This window comes from Liolophura sinensis, chromosome 2 (assembly GCF_032854445.1).
Source record: "Liolophura sinensis isolate JHLJ2023 chromosome 2, CUHK_Ljap_v2, whole genome shotgun sequence".
Taxonomy (NCBI): Eukaryota; Metazoa; Mollusca; class Polyplacophora; order Chitonida; family Chitonidae; genus Liolophura; species Liolophura sinensis.
Window position 1 is genome coordinate 16,432,203 of NC_088296.1, and position 26,755 is coordinate 16,458,957.

General features: G+C 40.5%; 1 protein-coding gene across 1 annotated transcript; it reads left to right on the plus strand.

Moving 5' to 3' along the window:
• Positions 1 to 25,242: 25,242 nt before the first annotated feature.
• On the plus strand, positions 25,243 to 25,740 carry LOC135462533 (serine-enriched protein-like). Its single transcript, XM_064739759.1, has one exon. It carries the CDS (start codon positions 25,243 to 25,245, stop codon positions 25,738 to 25,740), a length of 498 nt encoding a protein of 165 aa, XP_064595829.1.
• Positions 25,741 to 26,755: the final 1,015 nt, after the last annotated feature.

The following is a 26,755-nucleotide window of genomic DNA, read 5'->3' on the forward strand; positions in this document are numbered from 1 at the left end:
CGCTGGGGTGGAAACAAGTTTTCATGGCATTATTATTAATTAACTAACACTGCTCACTGATCACACATTTAAACATCAAAATTAGGAGATGAGTTCATTCATCCTGCCCGAGACTGGGTGGAGTGTGGAAGAGTGGGTGGTTCGTTAGCTTTGTCAACCACTTCTAGCCGCTTTTCTGACATCATATTTACCTTGTTACACTCTAATTGTCTTCAAAAAATAGAACTACGCACAAATTCCTTTTGAATGTGCCACAAACAAAATACTTATCTTTGCAGCGTGACAAAAAATTTACAGAACAACTGATTATATTAGTTGCGTTAAGATAAGACACATTCATTGATTCAGTTAAGTAAAATATCTACAGAGCCCACACAGATTAACTGTAACAGCCCATCTATAGATGTAAATCAACTCGGTTTCGTTGCTGTTCGATACTACCTGATTATCCTCCACAGCCTCATTATTCGTTTCATCTGCGTGAACATCACTAAGCAGTTAATACAAATAAAAATTCAGTTCACGTTCTGAAAGAAACTATAACTACTGCTATAGAAAACACGTGATGCAAAAGTACATGAAGGCTATAGAAAACACGTGATGCGAAAGTATATGGGGGCTACCTTCGTCAAAAAGCGGAGTCGCTCATTACCCCCAGCCGAGAAAATCATTTTACAAATAACTCTCGTAATCAACTACCTTGTACCGTAAACCCCCCCCCCCCCCCATTAATCGTAACTCTTAATTAGGCCACCCCTGGTGGCAAACAAAACTGCATGATTTTATAGCCAATTGTTTCTAATTCACGTGAACAGATTTCAGTGTCCATGTGTACCAGAATGAAATGGAGTGAATACAGTTCTCCAAACTTTATGAATATCTCAGATGTCGAATTTGAGAGAATACTGACATTAGCAGTTATAAAAATATCGCCGAATCCAAATTAAAATCAATCACAGATTGCACTTTGTGGAATAAGAACTTCAGCAGAGGCCAGTGCAATTGACAAATATGGATGGATCAGTTGTTTCTCTAAGACAAGGTAGTTTCTACGTCGACCCAAGCGATGGTCTGTGTACGTTGATGGGTGCGGAGTATTTAGATCAGTCGACGTTCAACCAGACTGAGCTTTGTGCTGGGGAAACTGCGTTTTACGAAGTGGATTGTGTAGTTCCGGAAACTGCCGACGGTTACGTGGAAACGGGAAATGACGACGTATATGAAAATCACATTGTAAGGGAAACCAACTTGCATCCAGAAGACACCATTTTCATTGAAAATGAAGAAAACACAGAGCAAACGACACACGGTGATGTCATGTTTTTCCGTAATCCTACAGGCCTGAGTAATGACATGCGCGAGATCATCAACACCCCAGAATTATGTGACGTCACATTTGTAGTAGGGAAGACAAAGTCGGAGGTGTACGGAGTAAAAGCTATCCTCGCCACCAGAAGCAAATATTTCTTCAATTTGATTATGTTCCACCAAAGTCTAGCAGCGGAGCAAATGGTATCTAGACGACAAAAGAAACCTGGATTCTTTCGCCGTCTTTTTCGAAGAAACAGAGGTTCCAAATACGAGAAGATGAGATCGAAAACCTGCAGGGGACTGGAAGTACCTATTGAGGAATTTGACGTCGACATTTTCCAAAGAGTGATGGTTTATCTGCACAGTGGTCGGGTGTACATCAATCCTGAGTCTGTCGTTGGCGTGATGAACGCAGCCGACACCTACGAGCTGCCAGATCTGAGAACAGCCTGTTTTGACTTCGCCCACCACTTCACCCAGGTAAACACCGTGTTGTCCCTGCTGGTGTCTACTGAAGCCTATGCTCAGTATAACTGGACACGCATGCTCGCCCAAAAACTGCTGGAATTCATCAGTACACGAGCCGAAGAGGTCTTTTGTTTGCCCGAGTTTGAATTTCTGCCTAAGTCAACTGCCGTCATGATTTTGCTGAGACGAGACTTGATAGCCAGTGAAAAGACCAAGTGGGCAGCAGTGCTGCAGTGGAGCAGACGATACTGCCGGAAAAAAAGCAACAACTACTTCCGGAGAACCATCAAAATTTTTGCACATAGAATCAACTTCAAAGGCCTGCCCAAATATGTGCTGGAGAATGAAGTCAGACCGCTTGGAGTGATCCCTGATGACGTCATCATGGAAGCAATTGCGCATCAAGCAAGAGACAGAGTGCTGATTGGTCAAGAAGAGGCACGTGTCGCTCCACCAAAGCCGCCGAAGCGGAAACATGTTCAGCAGAATCTTCGGCGTTCCGCAGCTTCAGCGGTCGCCATATTTGCTCCACTGCGTGGATTTGTCAGGACAGCATCTTCTGTCAACAACAAGAACAAACGACGAAGCGAGTGTCTCCAAGATGAAGAGGGCGTGTCATTGTCGTCGTCCTGATTTGACTTCTAGCCTGATTTTCAGTTTAGTGCTACTGTCTTCATATAATATATGTATTTGTGTACAAATGCCTTATATGCAATTTGTGTTGAGTAAAACTGAAACATATAGCATATATTCCTGGTATTTTTCTAAATTGCCTCATTTCCAATGGGATGGTTGGATGATTTAGCCGCTTAGTTCTCAGATGTTTTTATTGCTTTGTCATATCACTAAGAAAATGTATAAAGTCATAAATTAGAGTTAATTTATGCAGAAGGGATACAATCAACATTTTTCAGTGAAGGGTTTATAGACGTCAAAATAATTTATCTACCCTATCAGAAATATTGAGTTTTTTCAAGGTCGTTTTGAGTCTTTTCTTCAGGTCTAACTGCACTGTAATAGCGCCATATAGATTTAAAAAAAAAAACATCTATCTCTAAAATATCTCCCGAAAGCATAGAGTTTTGACGGAAAGAAAAGCTATCCACACACCTGACTAACCTTTCATTACACTTTGGGATCTCCCGAACGGTATTTTTCCATGCCAACTGAAGCAGCTCATGTGGGGGCCTGTGATACGTATGGAATGGGATTAACACAAAGCATAAAATGGGCTCTGTTGAGGATTCTTTGATAACGAATAGGTTTAAAACAAAAATATTAAGTTTTTGGTCATGTTACAGTAGGTATTATGATGTAGTAAGGTCTCAATTTGTCACCGTGATTATATCAGTCCAAAAGTGAATTAATTTAATTTACAAAAAATAAGCTCGGTGATCTACGTTGATGGGCTACGGTTATAACTTGAGCAAGGTGTCCATGGAGGTATAGGCCTGTGTCCACATTTCGTCAGTGTTTGTAAACATTGCGCGCCGGTTATAGCCATAGCCACGATTCTCATCAATTCCATTTGGCGAAATTAGGTGTGTCTATAAGGTAAAGTTTGGCGAAAAGGATTAGATCAATGAGAATCCATGTTTTACCCTCGTAAGACACTGACAGCTGCGATGTTTACACAAGATTTCCTTGAACATTTTACATTGATTATCTCACAAAATGAGTAATCAAATTGAAATTTCGACTCCTATGGAAACACAATGACACTGGTCATTAGTTGAGTAAGGTAATGAAAACTATGGCAATATTATCTGACAGATGGACACGGGTGAAAACATTTCAAAGGTAGGCCTATATCGATTTATGGGTACAGGGAAGTGAAGAAAAACACCGTAGCTGACGTACGATCGGCAGCAGAGAAAATTTTCGGATGATTGTCATAGTGGCGGGAGGGCGTGGCGGGAACACATCGTCACAACAGAACATTGAGACAGAAATGGTAAAGACGTCCTGTACTCCCTATATTTCACAAGGAGTGTCTTTTTCAGAACTGAAATTCATGTTCAATTTGTCCCTAGCTCACAGCCTAGTTTTGAGGTTTATAAACTGCGTATTCAGAGTTTTGAATCTCTGAACTCCGTTAAACGGTAGTTAAGGTCGACGAATATGATCCCCTGTAAATAGTCGCAAAACCAATCCCACCCCACCCCTCAAATTGTTTACGTTGGAATTGTTGGATCTTTCACCCGTTAAATAATCAGACGCTTTCGCTACTTTGTCAAATACAAGTAGATATTCTCTGAAGTATAGATGGTATTATTGTGTGAGAGAGGCACTCTCAAGCCATTGGTGACGAAAAGTTAACCCTCCCCACATGCTTCCATCGCACTTGTTGCTAACATATTTCAAATATTTCATACAATGACATAGATATATGCGTCAAAACGGACGTTCATATACCAGCCGTCAACCAGTAAGAGCAAAGGAAGGCGATCTTCCAAAACAACACTTAAGACTAAAGACCCAAAAATGAAGAGAGTATATAAAGTACAAAACTAGGACTAATTCACGGAAAAAGAAGCATTCAGCAGTTGTCAGTGATGTTGAAAGGCTCAAGGTTATTTTCCAGGCGAAGTAGTAAAATTAGTATTAATACATGAGTGGTTTGGCGGAATTCCCCATGCAATTGTTGACCTGGGACTTCCTTGCTGGTTGGGGGGTGGTATACCAATGTCGTTTTTTAGATTCATACCGTGTACCAGGCTAGAATATAAATTGTCGATAATAATTTATCCCAGTAGCGCTCTAATTCCAACTGTTAATATACCAAATGTAAAGGTCCACTTCAACACGATGACTATACACACCCGCTAGCCCCGGATTAAGCGGAATTACACACAAGAAACTTAAAGAGTAAAGGCGTTTGATACAATAATCTTAACACAATAGTTTTTGCACTAGTATCGTGTTACATTGATTGAAATGGTCACACAACACACAGGATCTGACAATTGCTACAAGGCGAGATATGTACATGCCATATGCAGGACCCCTTCGGCACATTGCTGTCCAAGTAACGATAATGTCAAAGTTGAAGGTGCCTCTTCTATCGTATATTCTACGAGAAAGGAAACCGTTTTGGTCTTTATACAAATATAGATCATGGCATGGTGTACAGTTTGGAGACTATGCGGTTTCTTTTAAATCCAGTGAAGGTGGATATTTCACAGCCTTTGCCATATGTTTTTTGTTTAAATCCAGCAGATTATTAATATACCGTTTGGTGAATGAGAAAAATCGGGCCTGTTGAGGATTACTCCTTAGAAGACTCTGCAAATAATCGTAGTCAAAGTGGGAAGTGGTAGGGCGGGAGGAAGGCAGCTGGTACCCATCGGAATACCTATACACTCTTGATTAATGTCTTCCACGAACTTCACGCAGATGTTATTATTGAAATTGAAGCAACTTAATAAACATTGAAACATCCCTTGTATGTAGTGGGACTGAAAATCGCTTTGTTGCCTTTGACGTTAATCTAGCGGTTGCAAGTTTTATTGAACAACGAGACAACTAGTGATAAATTTTTATCCATTAGATCCGTGTGAAAAATAGTAGTATAAAGAGTGAAGAAATCCCAAGTACATATGTCCTTGTACGTTACATATGAGCTGGGGGATTCATCTCTGTCGCGACTTGTGAACTTTTTAATCCATACCATGATTCAGACTGTTATTTCTATTTTTCCAAGAATTTGTTAAATACTTGGGCCCTATTATTACTGAGGGCTTCAGTTTCTGGACAAGTCAATTGAATATAAAGACAAGGTGCTTGGTTAATGGGCCAAGTAAACTATACTGTAAATTATAACCGTGCCAAGCTAATGTATGAATTCCGGTTTCTTGTTTAAATGAACAATTGGTTCTTATTATAAATATACTACGTGTTCCTTTTGACCTGACATTAACCACTTTGTAGTCGCTGTGAGTTCAAGTCCAGCACATGATGGCTTCCTCTCCAGCCATAAGTGGTAAGGTCTTCTAGCAACCTGCAGATGGTGGTTGGTTTCTACCGGGCTGTGCCCGGTTTTCCACCCACCATAATGCTGGCCGTTGTCGTATAAGTGAAATATTCTTGAGTACGGCGTAAAACATCAATCAGTTAAATAAAAAAATAACCACATTGTATTAGAAGGGTGTTATACCCACATGTACACCCTTTTATTGACATGGGTAGATTACATGTAAAAATCATTATCACAATTATTAGCATCATTCTTCCACATGACTAATTACCATGATGATGTGTTCTTCAAACTCATACACTTTATGTTAATTCCCAATCCTATAAGAAGAGAAAGAAAGGATTATGGGATTAAGAATCATCACCATTGGTGATCCGCCGCTTAAAAGGCTAATATATGCCCGATTGGTAAAGTTGTTTTTAATCTGCCATTAATAAAATACTTACCTTTGCTCGGTGATTGTTAATTTTAAACAAATTGGGTCATTAATTTTACATTGTTCTCCTTGTACGAAGTGATCTTCCGCTATATTCCTTTATTCATTCATTAAGAAGGTCTTCCGGCAATCATCAAATAGTCGTGAGTTTCCCAGACCCTGCCCGGTGTCCTCCCACCATTATGCTGGCCATTGTATCAGTGAAATATTCTTGGGTACAGCGTAAAAAACCAATCAAATAGACAAATAAATCAAACGATCTGAATGGACAGAGGTTAGTTGACATTCTAAAACAAGGCATATATAATTATTGTTATATAAAACGCTTGGTGTTAAAGTGTAAAAATTCCTAAATTCGTCAAACAACGGTGTCACTTATTGCGGGTGACATAGTTAATCCTTTAACAAATGATCTCCTGTATCGGCGCAACTCCCCCCCCCCCGTCCCCCTCCCCCCAACTCTTCTTTAACCATCCTCCTACGTTTAGACCACCACCGGTGCCAAGCGCAAGGCGTACTCCTTGTTCATTTTCCATGGCTGCGAACACATTTCAGTGTTCATGTCTACCAGAATGAAATGGAGTGAATACAGTTCTCCAAACTTTATGAATATCTCAGATGTCGAATTTGAGAGAATACTGACATTAGCGGTTATAAAAAATATCGCCGAATCCAAATTAAAATCAGTCACAGATTGCACTTTGTGGAATAAGAACTTCAGCAGAGGCCAGTGCAATTTACAAATATGGATGGATCAGTTGTTTCTCTAAGACATGGTAGTTTCTACGTCGACCCAAGCGATGGTCTGTGTACCTTGATAGGTCCGGAGTATTTAGATCAGTCGACGTTCAACCAGACTGAGCTTAATGCTGGGGATACTGCTTTTTACGAAGTCGATTGTGTAGTTCCGGAAACTGCCGACGGCTACGTGGAAACGGGAAATGACGACGTATATGAAAATCACATAGTAAGGAAAACCAACTTGCATCCAGAAGACACCGTATTCATTGAAAATGAAGAAAACACAGAGCAAACGATACACGGTGATGTCATGTTTTTCCGTAATCCTACAGGCCTGAGTGATGACATGCGCGAGATCATCAACACCCCAGAATTATGTGACGTCACATTTGTAGTAGGGAAGACAAAGTCGGAGGTGTACGGAGTAAAAGCTATCCTCGCCACCAGAAGCAAATATTTCTTCAATTTGATTATGTTCCACCAAAGTCTAGCAGCTGAGCAAATGGTATCTAGACGACAAAAGAAACCTGGATTCTTTCGCCGCCTTTTTCGAAGAAACAGAGGTTCCAAATACCAGAAGATGAGATCTAAAACCTGCAGGGGACTGGAAGTACCTATTGAGGAATTTGACGTCGACATTTTCCAAAGAGTGATTGTTTATCTGCACAGTGGTCGGGTGTACATCAATCCTGAGTCTGTCGTTGGTGTGATGAACGCTGCCGACACCTACGGACTGCCAGATCTGAGAACAGCTTGTTTTGACTTCGCCCACCACTTCACCCAGGTAAACACCGTGCTGTCCATGCTGGTGTCTACTGAAGCCTATGCTCAGTATAACTGGACACGCATGCTCGCCCAAAAACTGCTGGAATTCATCAGTACACGAGCCGAAGAGGTCTTTTGTCTGCCCGAGTTTGAATTTCTGCCTAAGTCAACTGCCGTCATGATTTTGCTGAGACGAGACTTGATAGCCAGTGAAAAGACCAAGTGGGCAGCAGTGCTGCAGTGGAGCAGACGATACTGCCGGAAAAAAAGCAACAACTACTTCCGGAGAACCATCAAAATTTTTGCACATAGAATCAACTTCAAAGGCCTGCCCAAATATGTGCTGGAGAATGAAGTCAGACCGCTTGGAGTGATCCCTGATGACGTCATCATGGCAGCAATTGCGCATCAAGCAAGAGACAGAGTGGTGATTGGTCAAGAAGAGCCACGTGTCGCTCCACCAAAGCCGCCGAGGCGGAAACATGTTGAGCAGAATCTTCGGCGTTCCGCAGCTTCAGCGGTCGCCATTTTTGCTCCACTGCGTGGATTTGTCAGGACAGTATCTTCTGTCAACAACAAGAACAAACGACGAAGCGAGTGTCTCCAAGATGAAGAGGGCGTGTCATTGTCGTCGTCCTGATTTGACTTCTAGCCTGGTTTTCAATTTAGTGCTACTGTCTTCATATAATATATGTATTTGTGTCCAAATGCCTTATATGCAATTTGTGTTGAGTAAAACTGGAACATATAGCATACATTCTTGGTATTTTTCCCTATTTTCACTGGGATGGTTGGATGATTTAACCGCTAAGTTCTCAGATGTTTTTATTGCTTTGTCATATCACTAAGAAAGTGTATAAAGTCATAAATTAGGGTTAATTTATGCAGAATGGGTTACAATCAACATTTTTCAGTGAAGGGTTAATAGACGTCAAAATATTTGATCTACCCTATCAGAAATATTGAGCTTTTTTTCAAGATCGTTTTGAGTTTTTTCTTCAGGTCTAACTGCCCTGTAATAGCGCCATATTGATTTTTTCAAAAAATATCTATCTCTAAAATATCTCCCTATAGCATAGAGTTTTGACGGGAAGAAAAGCTATCCACACACCTGACTAATCTTTCATTACACTTTGGGATCTCCCGAACGGTATTTTTCCATGCCAACCGAAGGAGCTCATGTGGGGGCCTGTGATACGTATGGAATGGGATTAACACAAATCATAAAATGGGCTCTGTTGGGGATTCTTTGATAACGAATAGGTTTAAAACAAAAATATTAAGTTTTTGGTCATGTTACAGTAGGTATTATGATGTAGTAAGGTCTCAGTTTGTCACCGTAATTATATCAGTCCAAAAATGAATTAATTTAATTTACAAAAAATAAGCTAGGTGATCTACGTTGATGGGCTACGGCTATAACTTGAGGAAGGTGTCCATGGAGGTATGGGCCTGTGTCCAAATTTCGTCAGCGTTTGTAACCATTGCGCGCCGGTTATAGCCATAGTCACGATTCTCATCAATTCAATTTGGCGAAATTAGGTGTATCTTTAAGGTAAGGCTTGAAAAGATATGGATTAGGGAGAATCCATGTTTTACCCTCGTAAGACACTGACAGCTGCGATGTTTAAAAGATTTCCTTGAACATTTTACAATGATTATCTCACAAAATGAGTAATCAATTTGAAATTTCGACTCCTATGGAAACACAATGACACTGGTCATTAGTTGAGTAAGGTAATGAAAACTATGACAATATTATCTGACAGATACCCAATGGACACGGGTGAAAAACACTTCAAAGGTAGGCCTATATCGATTTACGGGTACAGAGAAGTAAACAGCTGAGGTACGATCGGCAGCAGAGAAAATTTTCGGATGATTGTCATAGTGGCGGGAGGGCGTGGCGGGAACACGTCGTCGCAACAAAACATTGAGACAGAACTGGTAAAGACGTCCTGTACTCCCTATAATTCACTAGGAGTGTCTTTTTCAGCACTGAAATTCATGTTCAATTTGTCCCTAGCTCATAGCCTAGTTTGAGTTTTTTAAACTGCGTATTCAGAGTTTTGAATCTCTGAACTCCGTTAAACGCTAGTTAAGGTCGACGAATATGATCCCCTGTAAATAGTCGCAAAACCAATCCCGCCCCACCCCCCAAATTGTTTCCCTTGGAATTGTTGGATCTTTTACCCGTTAAATAATCAGACGCTTTCCCTACTTTGTCAAATACAAGTAGATATTCTCCGATGTATAGCTTGTATTATTGTGTGAGAGAGGCACCCTCAAGCCATTGGTGACGAAAAGTTAACCCTCCCCCACATGCTTCCATCGCACTTGTTGCTAACAAATTTCAAATATTTCATACAATGACATAGATATATGCGTCAAAACGGACGTTCATATACCAGCCGTCAACCAGTAAGAGCAAAGGAAGGCGATCTTCCAAAACAACACTTAAGACTAAAGACCCAAAAATGAAGAGAGTATATAATGTACAAAACTAGGACTAATTCACGGAAAAAGAAGCATTCAGCAGTTGTCAGTGATGTTAAAAGGCTCAAGGTTATTTTCCAGGCGAAGTAGTAAAATTAGTATTAATACATGCGTGGTTTGGGGGAATTCCCCATGCAATTGTTGACCTGGAACTTCGCTGCTGGTTGAGGGCTGGTATACCAATGTCGTTTTTTTAGATTCATACCGCGTACCAGGGTAGAATATAAATTGTCGATAATAATTTATCCCAGTAGCGCTCTAATTGCAACTGTTAATATACCAAATGTAAAGGTCCAATTCAACACGATGACTATACACACCCGCTAGCCCCGGATTAAGCGGAATTACACAGAAGAAACTTAAAGAGTAAAGGCGTTTGATACAATAATCTTAACACAATAATTTTTGCACTAGTATCGTGTTACATTGATTGAAATGGTCACACAACACACAGGATCTGACAATTGCTACAAGGCGAGATATGTACATGCCATATGCAGTACCCCTTCGGCACATTGCTGTCCAAGTAACGATAATGTCAAAGTTGAAGGTGCCTCTTCTATCGTATATTTTACGAGAAAGGAAAACGTTTTGGTCTTTATACAAATATAGATCATGACATGGTGTACAGTTTGGAGACTATGCGGTTTCCTTTAAATCCAGTGAAGGTGGATCTTTAACAGGATTTGCCATATGTAGATTGTTTAAATCCAGCAGATTATTAATATACAGGTTGGTAAATGAGAAAGATCGGACCCGATGAGGATTACTCCTTAGTAGAGTCTGCAAATAATCGTAGTCAAAGTGAAGTGGGGGGAGGAAGGGGAGGGGCAGCTGGTACCCATCGCAATACCTATACACTCTTGAAATATGTCTTCCACGAACTTCACGCAGATGTTATTATTGAAATTGAAGCAACTTAATAAACATTGAAACATCCCTTGTCTGTAGTGGGACTGAAGAAAGCTTTGTTGCCTTTTACCTTAATCTAGCGGTTACAAGTTTTATTGAACAACGAGACAACTATTGACAAAATTTTATCCATTAGATCCGTGTGAAAAATAGTAGTATAAAGAGTGAAGAAATCCCAAGTACATATATCCTTGTACATTACATGAGCTGGGGGATTCATCTCCGTCGCGACTTGTGAACTTTTTGATCCATACCATGATTGAGACTGTTATTTCTATTTTTCCAAGAATTTGTTAAATACTTGGGCTCTATCATTACTGAGGGCTTCAGCTACTAGACAAGTCAATTTAATACAAAGACAAGGTGCTTGGTTAATGGGCCAAGTAAACTATACTGTAAATTATAACCGTGCCAAGCTAATGTATGAATTCCGGTTTCTTGTTTAAATGAACAATTGGTTCTTATTATAATATACTACGTGTACCTTTTGACCTGACATTAACCACTTTGTAGTCGCTGGGAGTTTAAGTCCAGCACACGCTGGCTTCCTCTCCGGCCGTAAGTGGGAAGGTCTTCTAGCAACCTGCGGATGGTCGTTGGTTTCTACCGGGCTGTGCGCGGTTTCCACCCACCATAATGCTGGACGCCGTCGTATAAGTGAAATATTCTTGAGTACGGCGTAAAACACCAATCAAATAAATAAATAAATAACCACATTGTATAGAAGGGTGTTATACCCACACGTACACACTTTTATTGACATGAGTAGATTGCAGGTAAAAATCATTATCACAATTATTAGCATCATTCTGCCACATGACTAATTATCATGATGATGTGTTCTTCAAACTCATACACTTTATGTTAATTCCCAATCCTATAAGAAGAGAAAGAAAGGATTATGGGATTAAGAATCATCACCATTGGTGATCCGCCGCTTAAAAAGCATACATGTGACCGATTCGTAAAGTTTTTAATCGGCCATTAATAAAATACTTACCTTTGCTCGGTGATGTTTATTTTAAAAAAATTCGGTCATTAATTTTACATTGTTCTCCTTGTGCGAAGTGATCTTCCGCTATATTCTTTCATTGATTCATTAAGAAGGTCTTCCGGCAATCATCAAATTGTGAGTTTCCCCAGACCCTGCCCGGTGTCCTCCCACCAATGTGCTCGCCATCGTATCAGTGAAATATTCTTGGGTTACAGCGTAAAAGTCCAATAAAATAGACAAACAAGTCAAACGATCTGAATGGACAGAGGTTGGTTGACATTCTAAAACAAGGCATATATAATTATTGTTATATGGTGTTAAAGTGTAAAAATCCCTAAATTCGTCAAACAACGGTGTCACTTATTGCAGGCGACATAGTTATTCCTTTAACAAATGATCTAATGCATCGGCACAACTCCTCCCCGTCCCCCCCCCCCCCCCCCCCACACCAACTCTTCTTTAACCATCCTTTTACGTTTAGACCACCTCCGGTGCCAAGTGCAAGGCGTACTCCTCGTTCATTTTCCATCGCTGTGAACACATTTCAGTGTTCATGTCTACCAGAATGAAATGGAGTGAATACAGTTCCCCAAACTTTATGAATATCTCAGATGTCGAATTTGAGAGAATACTGACATTAGCGGTTATAAAAAATATCGCCGAATCCAAATTAAAATCAGTCACAGATTGCACTTTGTGGAATAAGAACTTTAGCAGAGGCCAGTGCAATTTACAAATATGGATGGATCAGTTGTTTCTCTAAGACAAGGTAGTTTCTACGTCGACCCAAGCGATGGTCTGTGTACGTTGGTGTGTTCGGAGTATTTAGATCAGTCGACGTTCAACCAGACTGAGCTTAATGCTGGGGATACTGCTTTTTACGAAGTGGATTGTGTAGTTCCGGAAACTGCCGACGGTTACGTGGAAACGGGAAATGACGACGTATATGAAAATCACATTGTAAGGAAAACCAACTTGCATCCAAAAGCAACCGTTTTCATTGAAAATGAAGAAAACATGGAGCAAACGACACACGGTGATGTCATGTTTTTCCGTAATCCTACAGGTCTGAGTGATGACATGCGCGAGATCATCAACACCCCAGAATTATGTGACGTCACATTTGTAGTAGGGAAGGCAAAGTCGGAGGTGTACGGAGTAAAAGCTATCCTCGCCACCAGAAGCAAATATTTCTTCAATTTGATTATGTTCCACCAAAGTCTAGCAGCGGAGCAAATGGTATCTAGACGACAAAAGAAACCTGGGTTCTTTCGCCGCCTTTTTCGAAGAAACAGACGTTCCAAATACGAGAAGATGAGATCGAAAACCTGCAGGGGACTGGAAGTACCTATTGAAGAATTTGACGTCGACATTTTCCAAAGAGTGATGGTTTATCTGCACAGTGGTCGGGTGTACATCAATCCTGAGTCTGTCGTTGGCGTGATGAACGCTGCCGACACCTACGGATTGTCAGATCTGAGAACAGCCTGTTTTGACTTCGCCCACCACTTCACCCAGGTAAACACCGTGTTGTCCATGCTGGTGTCTACTGAAGCCTATGCTCAGTATAACTGGACACGCATGCTCGCTCAAAAACTGCTAGAATTCATCAGTACACGAGCCGAGGAGGTACTTTGTCTGCCCGAGTTTGAATTTCTGCCTAAGTCAACTGCCGTCAAGATTTTGCTGAGACGAGACTTGATAGCCAGCGAAAAGACCAAGTGGGCAGCAGTGCTACAGTGGAGCAGACGACACTGCCAGAAAAAAAGCAACAACTACTTCCGGAGAACCATCAAAATTTTTGCACATAGAATCAACTTCAAAGGCCTGCCCAAATATGTGCTGGAGAATGAAGTCAGACCGCTTGGAGTGATCCCTGATGACGTCATCATGGAAGCAATTGCGCATCAAGCAAGAGACAGAGTGGTGATTGGTCAAGAAGAGCCACGTGTCGCTCCACCAAAGCCGCCGAGGCGGAAACATGTTCAGCAGAATCTTCGGCGTTCCGCTGCTTCAGCGGTCGCCATATTTGCTCCACTCCGTGGATTTGTCAGGACAGCATCTTCTGTTAACAACAAGAACAAACGACGAAGCCAGTGTCTCCAAGATGATGAGGGCGTGTCATTGTCGTCGTCCTGATTTGACTTCTAGCCTGATTTTCAGTTTAGTGCTACTCTCTCCGTGTATAATATATGTGTTTGTGTACAAATGCCTTATATGCAATTTGTGTTGAGTAAAACTGGAACATATAGCATACATTCTTGGTATTTTTCACTATTTTCAGTGGGATGGTTGGATGATTTAGCCGCTAAGTTCTCAGATGTTTTTATTGCTTTGTCATATCACTAAGAAAGTGTATAAAGTCAAAAATTAGGGTCAATTTATGCAGAAGGAAGACAATCAACATTTTTCAGTGAAGGGTTTATAGTCGTCAAAATATTTTATCTACCCTATCAGAAATATTGAGTTTTTTTTTCAAGATCGTTTTGAGTTTTTTCTTCAGGTCTAACTGCCCTGTAATAGCGCCATATTGATTTTTAACAAAAATATTTATCTCTAATATCTCCCTATAGCATAGAGTTTTGACGGAAAGAAAAGCTATCCACACACCTCACTAACCTTTCATTACACTTTGGGATCTCCCGAACGGTATTTTTCCATGCCAACTGAAGGAGTTCATGTGGGGGCCTGTGATACGTATGGAATGGGATTAAAACAAAACATAAAATGGGCTCCGTTGGGGATTCTTTGATAACGAATAGGTTTAAAACAAAAATATTAAGTTTTTGGTCATGTTACAGTAGGTATTATGATGTAGTAAGGTCTCAATTTGTCACCGTGATTATATTAGTTCAAAAATGAATTAATTTAATTTATAAAAAATAAGCTAGGTGATCTACGTTGATGGGCTACGGCTATAACTTGAGGAAGGTGTCCATGGAGGTATGGGCCTGTGTCCAAATTTCGTCAGCGTTTGTAAACATTGCGCGCCGGTTATAGCCATAGTCACGATTCTCATCAATTCATTTTGGCGAAATTAGGTGTGTCTATAAGGTTAGGCTTGAAAAGAATTGGATTAGGGCGAATCCATGTTTTACCCTCGTAAGACACTGAAAGTTGGGATGCTCACAAGATTTCCTTGAACATTTTACAACGATTACCTCACAAAATGAGTAATTAATTTGAAATTTCGACTCCTATGGAAACACAATGACACTGGTCATTAGCTCAGTAAGGTAATGAAAACTATGGCAATATTATTTGACAGATACCCAATGGACACGGGTGAAAAACACTTCAAAGGTAGGCCTATATCGATTTACGGGTACAGAGAAGTAAACAAAAACACCGTAATTGACGTACGATCGGCAGCAGAGAAAATTTTCAAATGATTGTCATAGTGGAGGGAGGGCGTGGCGGGAACACGTCGTCACAACAGAACATTGAGACAGAACTGGTAAAGACGTCCTGTACTCCCTATATTTCACAAGGAGTGTCTTTTTCAGCACTGAAATTCATGTTCAATTTGTCTCTAGCTCATAGCCTAGTTTTGAGTTTTTTAAACTCCGTATTCAGAGTTTTGAATCTCTGAACTCCCGTTAAACGGTAGTTGAGGTCGAGGTCTATACCCCCTGTAAATAGTCGCAGAACCAATTCTCTCAACCCCACCCCCTCCCCATAGTGTTTACGTTGAAATTTTTGGATCTTTTAGCCGTTAAATAATCAGACGCTTTCATTACTTTGTCAAACACAAGTAGATATTTTGGGATGTATGGATGGTATTGTTGTGGGTGAGAGGCACTCTCAGGCCATTGGTGACAAACAGTCAACCCTCAACAGACGATTTATTGCACTTGTTGCTAACATATTTCATCATATAAAGACATAGATATATGCGTCCAAACGGACATTCATATACCAGCCGTCAACCAGTATGGACAATGGAAGAACATTGTCCAAAATAACATTCAACACTAAACACCAAAGAACTAAGAGAGTGTATAAAGTACGAAAAAAAGACAAAATCACGGACAAAATCATGGAAAAATAAGCATTCAACAGTTCTCCATGATGTTGGAAGACTCAAGGTGTGTTCGAGGCGACGGAGTAAAATCGGTATTCATATATACTTGGTTTTAGGGAAATGAGCTTGCAATTGTTGACCTGGATGTTCCTAACTGGTTGGGGGCTGATATACCAATGTCGTTTTTGACGCATAGATTCATACCGTGTACCATGCTAGAATATAAATGGTCGATAAAAATACATGTATCCCAGTAGCGCTCTGATTGCAAATGTTCATATATAAAATGTGAGGGGTCAATTGACCACGATGAATATACGCTGCTTCTAGTCAAGAGTTAAGCGGAATTATACATAACGGTGAAGCTGAGGGACAGAGATTCTGGAAGCTGTGTCCACATTTTCTTTCAAGAGAATTATACTCATTGTAAAACTGAAGAAACTTACAGTAAATCCGTTTGATAGAATGACAGCACATTGCTGTCCAAGTAACGGTGTTGTCAAAGTTGAAGGTGCCTCTTCTATCGTATATTCTACGAGAAAGGAAACCGTTTTGGTCTTTATACAAATATAGATCATGACAATGTGTACAGTTTGGAGACTATGCGGTTTCCTTTAAATCCAGTGAAGGTGGATAAATATCTTTAACAGCCTTTGCCATATGTACATTGTTTAAATCCAGCAGATTATCAATATACCGTTTGGTGAATGAGAAAGATCGGGCCTGGTGAGGATTACTCCTTAGAAGAGTCTGCAAATAATCGTGGTCAAAGTGGGAAGTGGGAGGGCGGGAGGCAGGCAGCTGGTACCCATCGGAATACCTATACACTCTTGATATATGTCTTCCACGAATTTCACGCAGATGTTATTATTTAAATTGAAGCAACTTAATAAACATTGAAACATCCCTTGTATGTAGTGGTACTGAAGAACGCTTTGTTGCCTTTGAGGTTAATCTACTGGTTACAAGTTTTATTGAACAACGGGACAACTATTGATAAAATTTTATCTATTAGATCCGTGTGAAAAGTAGAAGTATAAAAACTGAAGAAATTCCAAGTACATATGTCCTTGTACGTTACATGAGCTGGAGGATTCGTCTCTGTCGCGACTTGAGAACTTTTTAATCCATACCATGATTGAGACTGTTATTTCTATTTTTCCAAGAATTTGTTAAATACTTGGGTCCTATCATTATTGAGGGCTTCAGTTTCTGGACAAGTTAATTGAATATAAAGACAAGGTGCTTGGTTAATGGGCCAAGTAAACTATACTGTAAATTATAACCGTGCCAAGCTAATGTATGTATTCCGTTTTCTTGTTTAAATGAACAATTGGTTCTTATTATACATGAAATACACTACGTGTACTTTTTGACATGACATTAACTACATTGTAGTCGCTGTGAGTTCAAGTCCAGCACATGCTGGTTTCCTCTCCAGCCGTAAGTGGGAAGGTCTTCTAGCAACTTGTGGATGGTCGTTGGTTTCTCCCGGGCTCTGCCAGGTTTCCACCCACCATAATGCTGGCCGCCGTCGTATAAGTGAAATATTCTTGAGTACGGCGTAAAACACCAATCAAATAACTAAATAAATAACCACATTGTATTAGAAGGGTGTTATACCCACATGTACACTCTTTTATTGACATGAGTAGATTACAGGTAAAAATCATTATCACAATTATTAGCATCATTCTGCCACGTGACTAATTATCATGATGATGTGTTCTTCAAACTCATACACTTTATGTTAATTCCCAATCCTATAAGAAGAGAAAGAAAGGATTATGGGATTAAGAATCATCACCATTGGTGATCCGCCGCTTAAAAGGCTAATATATACCCGATTCGTAAACTTCTTTTTAATCTGCCATTAATAAAATACTTACCTTTCCTCAGTGATGTTAATTTAAACAAATTCGGTCATTAATTTTACATTGTTCTCCTTGTGCGAAGTGATCTTCCGCTATATTCTTTCATTGATTCATTAAGAAGGTCTTCCGGCAATCATCAAATAGTCGTGAGTTTCCCCAGACCCTGCCCGGTGTCCTCCCACCATTATGCTCGCCATCGTATCAGTGAAATATTCTTGGGTACAGCGTAAAAGACCAATCAAATAAACAAACAAATAAAACGATCTGAATGGACAGAGGTTGGTTGACATTCTAAAACAAGGCATATATAATTATTGTTATATAAAACGCATGGTGATAAAGTGTAAAAATCCCTAAATTCGTCAAACAACCGTGTCATTTATTGCGGGCGACATAGTTAATCCTTTAACAAATGATCTAATGCATCGGCGCAACTCATGACGATCCCCCCTCTCCCCACCCAACTCTTCTTTAACCATCTTCCTACATGTAGACCACCTCAGGTGCCAAGCGCAAGGCGTACTCCTTGTTCATTTTCCATGGCTGTGAACACATTTCAATCTTCATGTCTACCAGAATGAAATGGAGTGAATACAGTTCCCCAAACTTTATGAATATCTCAGATGTCGAATTTGAGAGAATACTGACATTAGCGGTTATAAAAAATATCGCCGAATCCAAATTAAAATCAGTCACAGATTGCACTTTGTGGAATAAGAACGTCAGCAGAGGCCAGTGCAATTTACAAATATGGACGGATCAGTTGTTTCTCTAAGACATGGTAGTTTCTACGTCGACCCAAGCGATGGTCTGTGTACCTTGATAGGTCCGGAGTATTTAGATCAGTCGACGTTTAACCAGACTGAGCTTAATGCTGGGGATACTGCGTTTTACGAAGTGGATTGTGTAGTTCCGGAAACTGCCGACGGTTACGTGGAAACGGGAAATGACGACGTATATGAAAATCACATTGTAGGGAAAACCAACTTGCATCCAGAAGACACCGTTTTCATTGAAAATGAAGAAAACACAGAGCAAACGACACACGGTGATGTCATGTTTTTCCGTAATCCTACAGGCCTGAGTGATGACATGCGCGAGATCATCAACACCCCAGAATTATGTGACGTCACATTTGTAGTAGGGAAGACAAAGTCGGAAGTGTACGGAGTAAAAGCTATCCTCGCCACCAGAAGCAAATATTTCTTCAATTTGATTATGTTCCACCAAAGTATAGCTGCGGAGCAAATGGTATCTAGACGACAAAAGAAACTTGGGTTCTTTCGCCGCCTTTTTCGAAGAAACAGAGGTTCCAAATACGAGAAGATGAGATCGAAAACTAGCAGGGGACTGGAAGTACCTATTGAGGAATTTGACGTCGACATTTTCCAAAGAGTGATGGTTTATCTGCACAGTGGTCGGGTGTACATCAATCCTGAGTCTGTCGTAGGGGTGATGAACGCTGCCGACACCTACGGACTGCCAGATCTGAGAACAGCCTGTTTTGACTTCGCCCACCACTTCACCCAAGTGAACACTGTGTTGCCCATGGTGGTGTCTACTGAGGCTTATGCTCAGTATAACTGGACACGCATGCTCGCCCAAAAACTGCTGGAATTCATCAGTACACGAGCCGAGGAGGTACTTTGTCTGCCCGAGTTTGAATTTCTGCCTAAGTCAACTGCCGTCAAGATTTTGCTGAGACGAGACTTGATAGCCTGCGAAAAGACCAAGTGGGCAGCAGTGCTACAGTGGAGCAGAAGACACTGCCAGAAAAAAAGCAACAACTACTTCCGGAGAACCATCAAAATTTTTGCACATAGAGTCAACTTCAAAGGCCTGCCCAAATATGTGCTGGAGAATGAAGTCAGGCCGCTTGGAGTGATCCCTGATGACGTCATCATGGCAGCAATTGCGCATCAAGCAAGAGACAGAGTGGTGATTGGTCAAGAAGAGCCACGTGTCGCTCCACCGAAGCCGCCGAGGCGGAAACGTGGCCAGCAGAATCTTCGGCGTTCCGCAGCTTCAGCGGTCGCCATATTTGCTCCACTCCGTGGATTTGTCAGGACAGCATCCTCTGTCAACAACAAGAACAAACGACGAAGCGAGTGTCTCCAAGATGAAGAGGGCGTGTCATTGTCGTCGTCCTGATTTGACTTCTAGCCTGATTTTCAGTTTAGTGCTACTCTCTCCATGTATAATATATGTATTTGTGTACAAATGCCTTATATGCAATTTGTGTTGAGTAAAACTGGAACATATAGCATACATTCTTGGTATTTTCTAAATTGCCTCATTTTCAGTGGGATGGTTGGATGATTTAACCGCTGAGTTCCCAGATGTTTTTATTGCTTTGTCATATCACTAAGAAAGTGTATAAAGTCATAAATTATGGTCTATTTTTACAGAAGGGAGACAATCAACATTTTTCAGTGAAGGGTTTATAGACGTCAAAATATTTTATTTACCCCATCAGAAATATTGAGTTTTTTCAAGGTCGTTTTGAGTTTTTTCTTCAGGTCTAACTGCGCTGTAATAGCGCAATACTGATTTTTTCAAAAAATATCTTTCTTTAAAATATCTCCCTATAGCATAGAGTTTTGACGGGAAGAAAAGCTATCCACACACCTGACTAATCTTTCATTAAACTTTGGGATCTCTCGAACGGTATTTTTCCATGCCAACTGGAGGAGCTCATGTGGGGGCCTGTGATACGTATGAAATGGGATTCACACAAATCATGAAATGATCTCTGTTGGGGATTATTTGATAACGAATAGGTTTAAAACAAAATATTAAGTTTTTGGTCATGTTACAGTAGGTATTATGATGTAGTAAGGTCTTAGTTTGTCACCGTGATTATATCAGTCCATAAATGAATTAATTTAATTCCCAAAAGATAAGCTGGGTGATCTACGTTGTTGGGCTACGGCTGTAACTTGAGCAAGGTGTCCATGGCGGTATAGGCCTGTGTCCACATTTCGTCAGCGTTTGTAAACATTGCGCGCCGGTTATAGCCATAGCCACGATTCTCATCAATTCATTTTGGCGAAATTAGGTGTGTCTTTAAGGTAAAGCTTGGCGAAAAGAATTGGATTAGGGAGAATCTATGTTTTACCCTCGTAAGACACTGACAGTTCCGATGCTTACAAGATTTCCTTGAACATTTTACAATGATTACCTCACAAAATGAGTAATTAATTTGAAATTTTGACTCATATGGAAACACAATGACACTGGTCATTAGTTGAGTAAGGTAATGAAAACTATGGTAGTATTGTTTTACGGATACCCAATGGACACGGGTGAAAACACTTAAAAGGTAGGCCTATATCGGGTACAGAGAAGTAAAGAAAAACACCGTAGCTGACGTACGATCGGCAGCAGAGAAAATTTTCAAATGATTGTCATAGTGTGGGAGTGCGTGGCAGGAACACGTCGTCATAACAAAACATTGAGACAGAACTGGTAAAGACGTCCTGGCCTCCCTATATTTCACAAGACGTGTCTTTTTCAGAACTAAGTTTTATATTCAGTTTGTCCCTAGCTCAAAGCATACTTTGGAGTTTTTTGGGCTCTGTATTCAGAGTTTTGAATCTCTGAACTCCGTTAAACGGTAGTTAAGGTCGACGAATATGATCCCCTGTAAATAGTCGCAGAACCAATTCTCTGCTTCCCGCTCCCCAGATTTTTTACTTTGGAATTGTTGGATGTTTTAGCCGTTAAATAATCAGACGCTTTCGTTATTTTGTCAAATACAAGTAGACATTCTACGATGTATAGATGGTATTGTTTTGTCAGAGAGCCATTCTCAAGCCATTGGTGACGAACAGTCAACCCTCCCCAGACGATTTATCGCACTTGTTGCTAACATAATTGATCATATAATGACATAGATATATGCGTCCAAACGGACATTTATATACCAGCCGTCAACCAGTATGGACAATGGAAGAACAATGTCCAAAATAACATTCAACACTAAACACCAAAGAACTAAGAGAGTATATAAAGTACGAAAATAGGACGAAATCACGGAAAAAGAAGCATCCAACAGTTTTCCATGATGTTGGTAGACTCAAGGTGCGTTCGAGGCGACGGAGTAAAATCGGTATTCATATATACTTGGTTTTGGGGAAATGCTCTTGCAATTGTTGACCTGGAAGTTCCTAACTGGTTGGGGGCTGGTATACCAACGTCGTTTTCGACGCATAGATTCATACCGTGTACCAGGCTAGAATATAAATGGTCGATAATAATACATGTATCCCAGTAGCGCTCTGATTGCAACTGTTCATATATAAAATGTGGCGGTTCAATTCAACACGATGAATATACGCTGCTTCTAGTCAAGAGTTAAGCGGAATTATACATAACGGTGAAGCTGAGGGACAGAGATTCTGGGCGCTGTGTCCATATTTTCTTTCAAGAGAATTGTACTCATTGTAAAATTGAAGAAACTTAGAGTAAATCCGTTTGATAGAATGATCTTGGCACACTAGTTTTTGTAGTAGTGTCGTGTGGCGTTAGTTGAAATGCAGGACCCCTTCGGCAGATTGCTGTCCAAGTAAAGATAATGTCAAAGTTAAAGGTGCCTCTTCTATCGTATATTCTACAAGAAAGGAAACCGTTTTGGTCTTTATACAAATATAGATCATGATATGGTGTACAGTTTGGAGAGTATGCAGTTTCCTTTAAATCCAGTGAAGGTGGATAAATATCATTCACAGCCTTTGCCATATGTACATTGTTTAAATCCAGCAGATTATCAATATACCGTTTGGTGAATGAGAAAGATCGGGCCTGGTGAGGATTACTCCTTAGAAGACTCTGCAAATAATGTGGTCAAAGTGGGAAGTGGGAGGGCGGGAGGGAGGCAGCTGGTACCCATCGGAATACCTAAACACTCTTGATATATGTCTTCCACGAATTTTACGCAGATGTTATTATTTAACTTGAAGCAACTTAATAAACATTGAAACATCCCTTGTATGTAGTGGGACTGAAGAACGCTTTGTTGCCTTTGACGTTAATCTACTGGTTACAAGTTTTATTGAACAACGAGACAACTATTGATAAAATTTTATCCATTAGATCCGTGTGAAAAATAGTAGTATAAAGAGTGAAGAAATCCCAAGTACATATGTCCATGTACGTTACATATGAGCTGGAGGATTCATCTCTGTCACGACTTGTGAACTTTTTAATCCATACCATGATTCAGACTGTTATTTCCATTTTTCAAAGGATTTGTTAAATACTTGGGCCCTATCATTATTGAGGACTTCAGCTACTAGACAAGTCAATTTAATATAAAGACAAGGTGCTTGGTTAATGGGCCAAGTAAACTATACTGTAAATTATAACCGTGCCAAGCTAATGTATGAATTCCGGTTTCTTGTTTAAATGAACACTTGATTCTTATTATAATATACTACCTGTACCTTTTGACCTGACATTCACCACATTGTAGTCGCTGTGAGTTCAAGTCCAGCGCATGCTGGCTTCCTCTCCAGTAATTGGGAAGGTCTTCTAGCAACCTGCGTACGGTCGTTGGTTTCTCCCGAGCTGTGCCCGGTTTCCACCCACCATAATGCTGGCCGCCGTCGTATAAGTGAAATATTCTTGAGTACGGCGTAAAACACCAATCAAACAAATAAATAAATAACCACATTGTATTAGAAGGGTGTTATACCCACACGTACACACTTTTATTGACATGAGTAGATTACAGGTAAAAATCATGTTCACAATTATTAGCATCACTCTTCCACATGACTAATTATCATAATGACGTGTTCTTCAAACTCATACACTTTATGTTAATTCCCAATCCTATAAGAAGAGAAAGAAAGGATTATGGGATTAAGAATCATCATCATTGGTGATCCGCCGCTTAAAAGGCTAATATATGCCCGATTCGTAAAGTTGTTTTTAATCTGCCATTAATAAAATACTTACCTTTGCTCGGTGATGTTAATTTTAAACAAATTCGGTCATTAATTTTACATTGTTCTCCTTGTCTGAAGTGACTTTTATTCATTAAGAAGGTCTTCCGGCAATCATCAAATCGTGAGTTTCCCCAGACCCTGCCCGGTGTCCTCCCACCATTGTGCTGGCCATTGTATCAGTGAAATATTCTTGGGTTACAGCGTAAAAGACGAATCAAATAGACAAACAAATCAAACGATCTGAATGGACAGAGGTTGGTTGACATTCTAAAACAAGGCATATATAATTATTGTTATCTAAAACGCACGGTGTTAAAGGGTAAAAATCCCTGAATTCGTCAAACAACGGTGTCACTTATTGCAGGCGACATAGTTAATCCTTTAACAAATGATCTAATGCACCGGCGCAACTCCCCCCCGTCACCCCCACGCCAACTCTTCTTTAACCATCCTCCTACGTTTAGACCACCTCAAGTGCCAAGCGCAAGGCGTACTTGTTCATTTTCCATGGCTGTGAACACATTTCAATCTTCATGTCTACCAGAATGAAATGGAGTGAATACAGTCCCCAAACTTTATAAATATCTCAGCTGTCGAATTTGAGAGAATACTGACATTAGCGGTTATAAAAAATATCGCCGAATCCAAATTTAAATCAGTCACAGATTGCACTTTGTGGAAGAAAAACTTCAGCAGAGGCCAGTGCAATTTACAAATATGGATGGATCAGTTGTTTCTCTAAGACATGGTAGTTTCTACGTCGACCCAAGCGATGGTTTGTGTACCTTGATAGGTCCGGAGTATTTAGATCAGTCGACGTTTAACCAGCCTGAGCTTAATGCTGGGGATACTGCTTTTTACGAAGTGGATTGTGTAGTTCCGGAAACTGCCGACGGTTACGTGGAAACGGGAAATGACGACGTATATGAAAATCACATTGTAAGGGAAACCAACTTGCATCCAGAAGACACCGTATTCATTGAAAATGAAGAAAACACAGAGCAAACGACACACGGTGATGTCATGTTTTTCCGTAATCCTACAGGTCTGAGTGATGACATGCGCGAGATCATCAACACCCCAGAATTATGTGACGTCACATTTGTAGTAGGGAAGACAAAGTCGGAGGTGTACGGAGTAAAAGGCTATCCTCGCCACCAGAAGCAAATATTTCTTCAATTTGATTATGTTCCACCAAAGACTGGCAGCGGAGCAAATGGTATCTAGACGACAAAAGAAACCTGGGTTCTTTCGCCGCCTTTTTCGAAGAAACAGAGGTTCCAAATACCAGAAGATGAGATCTAAAACTTGCAGGGGACTGGAAGTACCTATTGAGGAATTTGACGTCGACATTTTCCAAAGAGTGATGGTTTATCTGCACAGTGGTCGGGTGTACATCAATCCTGAGTCTGTCGTTGGCGTGATGAACGCAGCCGACATCTACGGACTGCCAGATCTGAGAACAGCCTGTTTTGACTTCGCCCACCACTTCACCCAGGTAAACACCGTGTTGTCCCTGCTGGTGTCTACTGAAGCCTATGCTCAGTATAACTGGACACGCATGCTCGCCCAAAGACTGTTGGAATTCATCAGTACACGAGCCGAGGAGGTACTTTGTCTGCCCGAGTTTGAATTTCTGCCTAAGTCAACTGCCGTCAAGATTTTGCTGAGACGAGACTTGAAAGCCAGCGAAAAGACCAAGTGGGCAGCAGTGCTGCAGTGGAGCAGACGACACTGCCAGAAAAAGAGCAAAAACTACTTCCGGAGAACCATCAAAATTTTTTGCACATAGAGTCAGCTTCAAAGCCCTGCCCAAATATGTGCTGGAGAATGAAGTCAGACCGCTTGGAGTGATCCCTGATGACGTCATCATGGCAGCAATTGCGCATCAAGCAAGAGACAGAGTGGTGATTGGTCAAGAAGAGCCACGTGTCGCTCCACCAAAGCCGCCGAGGCGGAAACATGTTCAGCAGAATCTTCGGCGTTCCGCAGCTTCAGCGGTCGCCATATTTGCTCCACTCCGTGGATTTGTCAGGACAGCATCTTCTGTCAACAACAAGAACAAACGACGAAGCCAGTGTCTCCAAGATGAAGAGGGCGTGTCATTGTCATCGTCCTGATTTGACTTCTAGCCTGGTTTTCAATTTAGTGCTACTGTCTTCATATAATATATGTATTTGTGTCCAAATGCCTTATATGCAATTTGTGTTGAGTAAAACTGGAACATATAGCATACATTCTTGGTATTTTCTAAATTGCCTTATTTTCACTGGGATGTTTGGATGATTTAGCCGCTAAGTTCTCAGATGTTTTTACTGCTTTGTCATAACACTAAGAAAGTGTATAAAGTCATAAATTAGGGTCAATTTATGCAGAAGGGATACAATCAACATTTTTCAGTGAAGGGTTTATAGACGTCTAAATATTTTATCTACCCTATCAAATATATTGAGATTTTTCAAGATCGTTTTGAGTTTTTTCTTCAGGTCTATCTGCACTGTAATAGCGCCATATTGATTTTTTAAAAAAATCTAAATCTGAGAAAATTTTGAAAAGCTATCCACACACCTGACTAACCTTTCATTACGCGCCGGTTATAGCAATAGCCACGATTCTCATTAATTCAGTTTGGCGAAATTAGCTGTGTCTTTAAGGTAAAGCTTGGCGAAAAGAATTGGATCAGGGAGACTCCACGTTTTACCCTCGTAAGACACTGACAGTTGGGATGCTTACAAGATTTCCTTGAACATTTTTCACACCTTGATGAATATACGCTGCTTCTAGCCAAGAGTTAAGCGGAATTATAC

Excerpts from the sequence above, each read along its gene's own strand:
- LOC135462533 (XM_064739759.1), top strand. The coding sequence starts at position 25,243 with ATGAGATCTAAAACTTGCAGGGGACTGGAAGTACCTATTGAGGAATTT.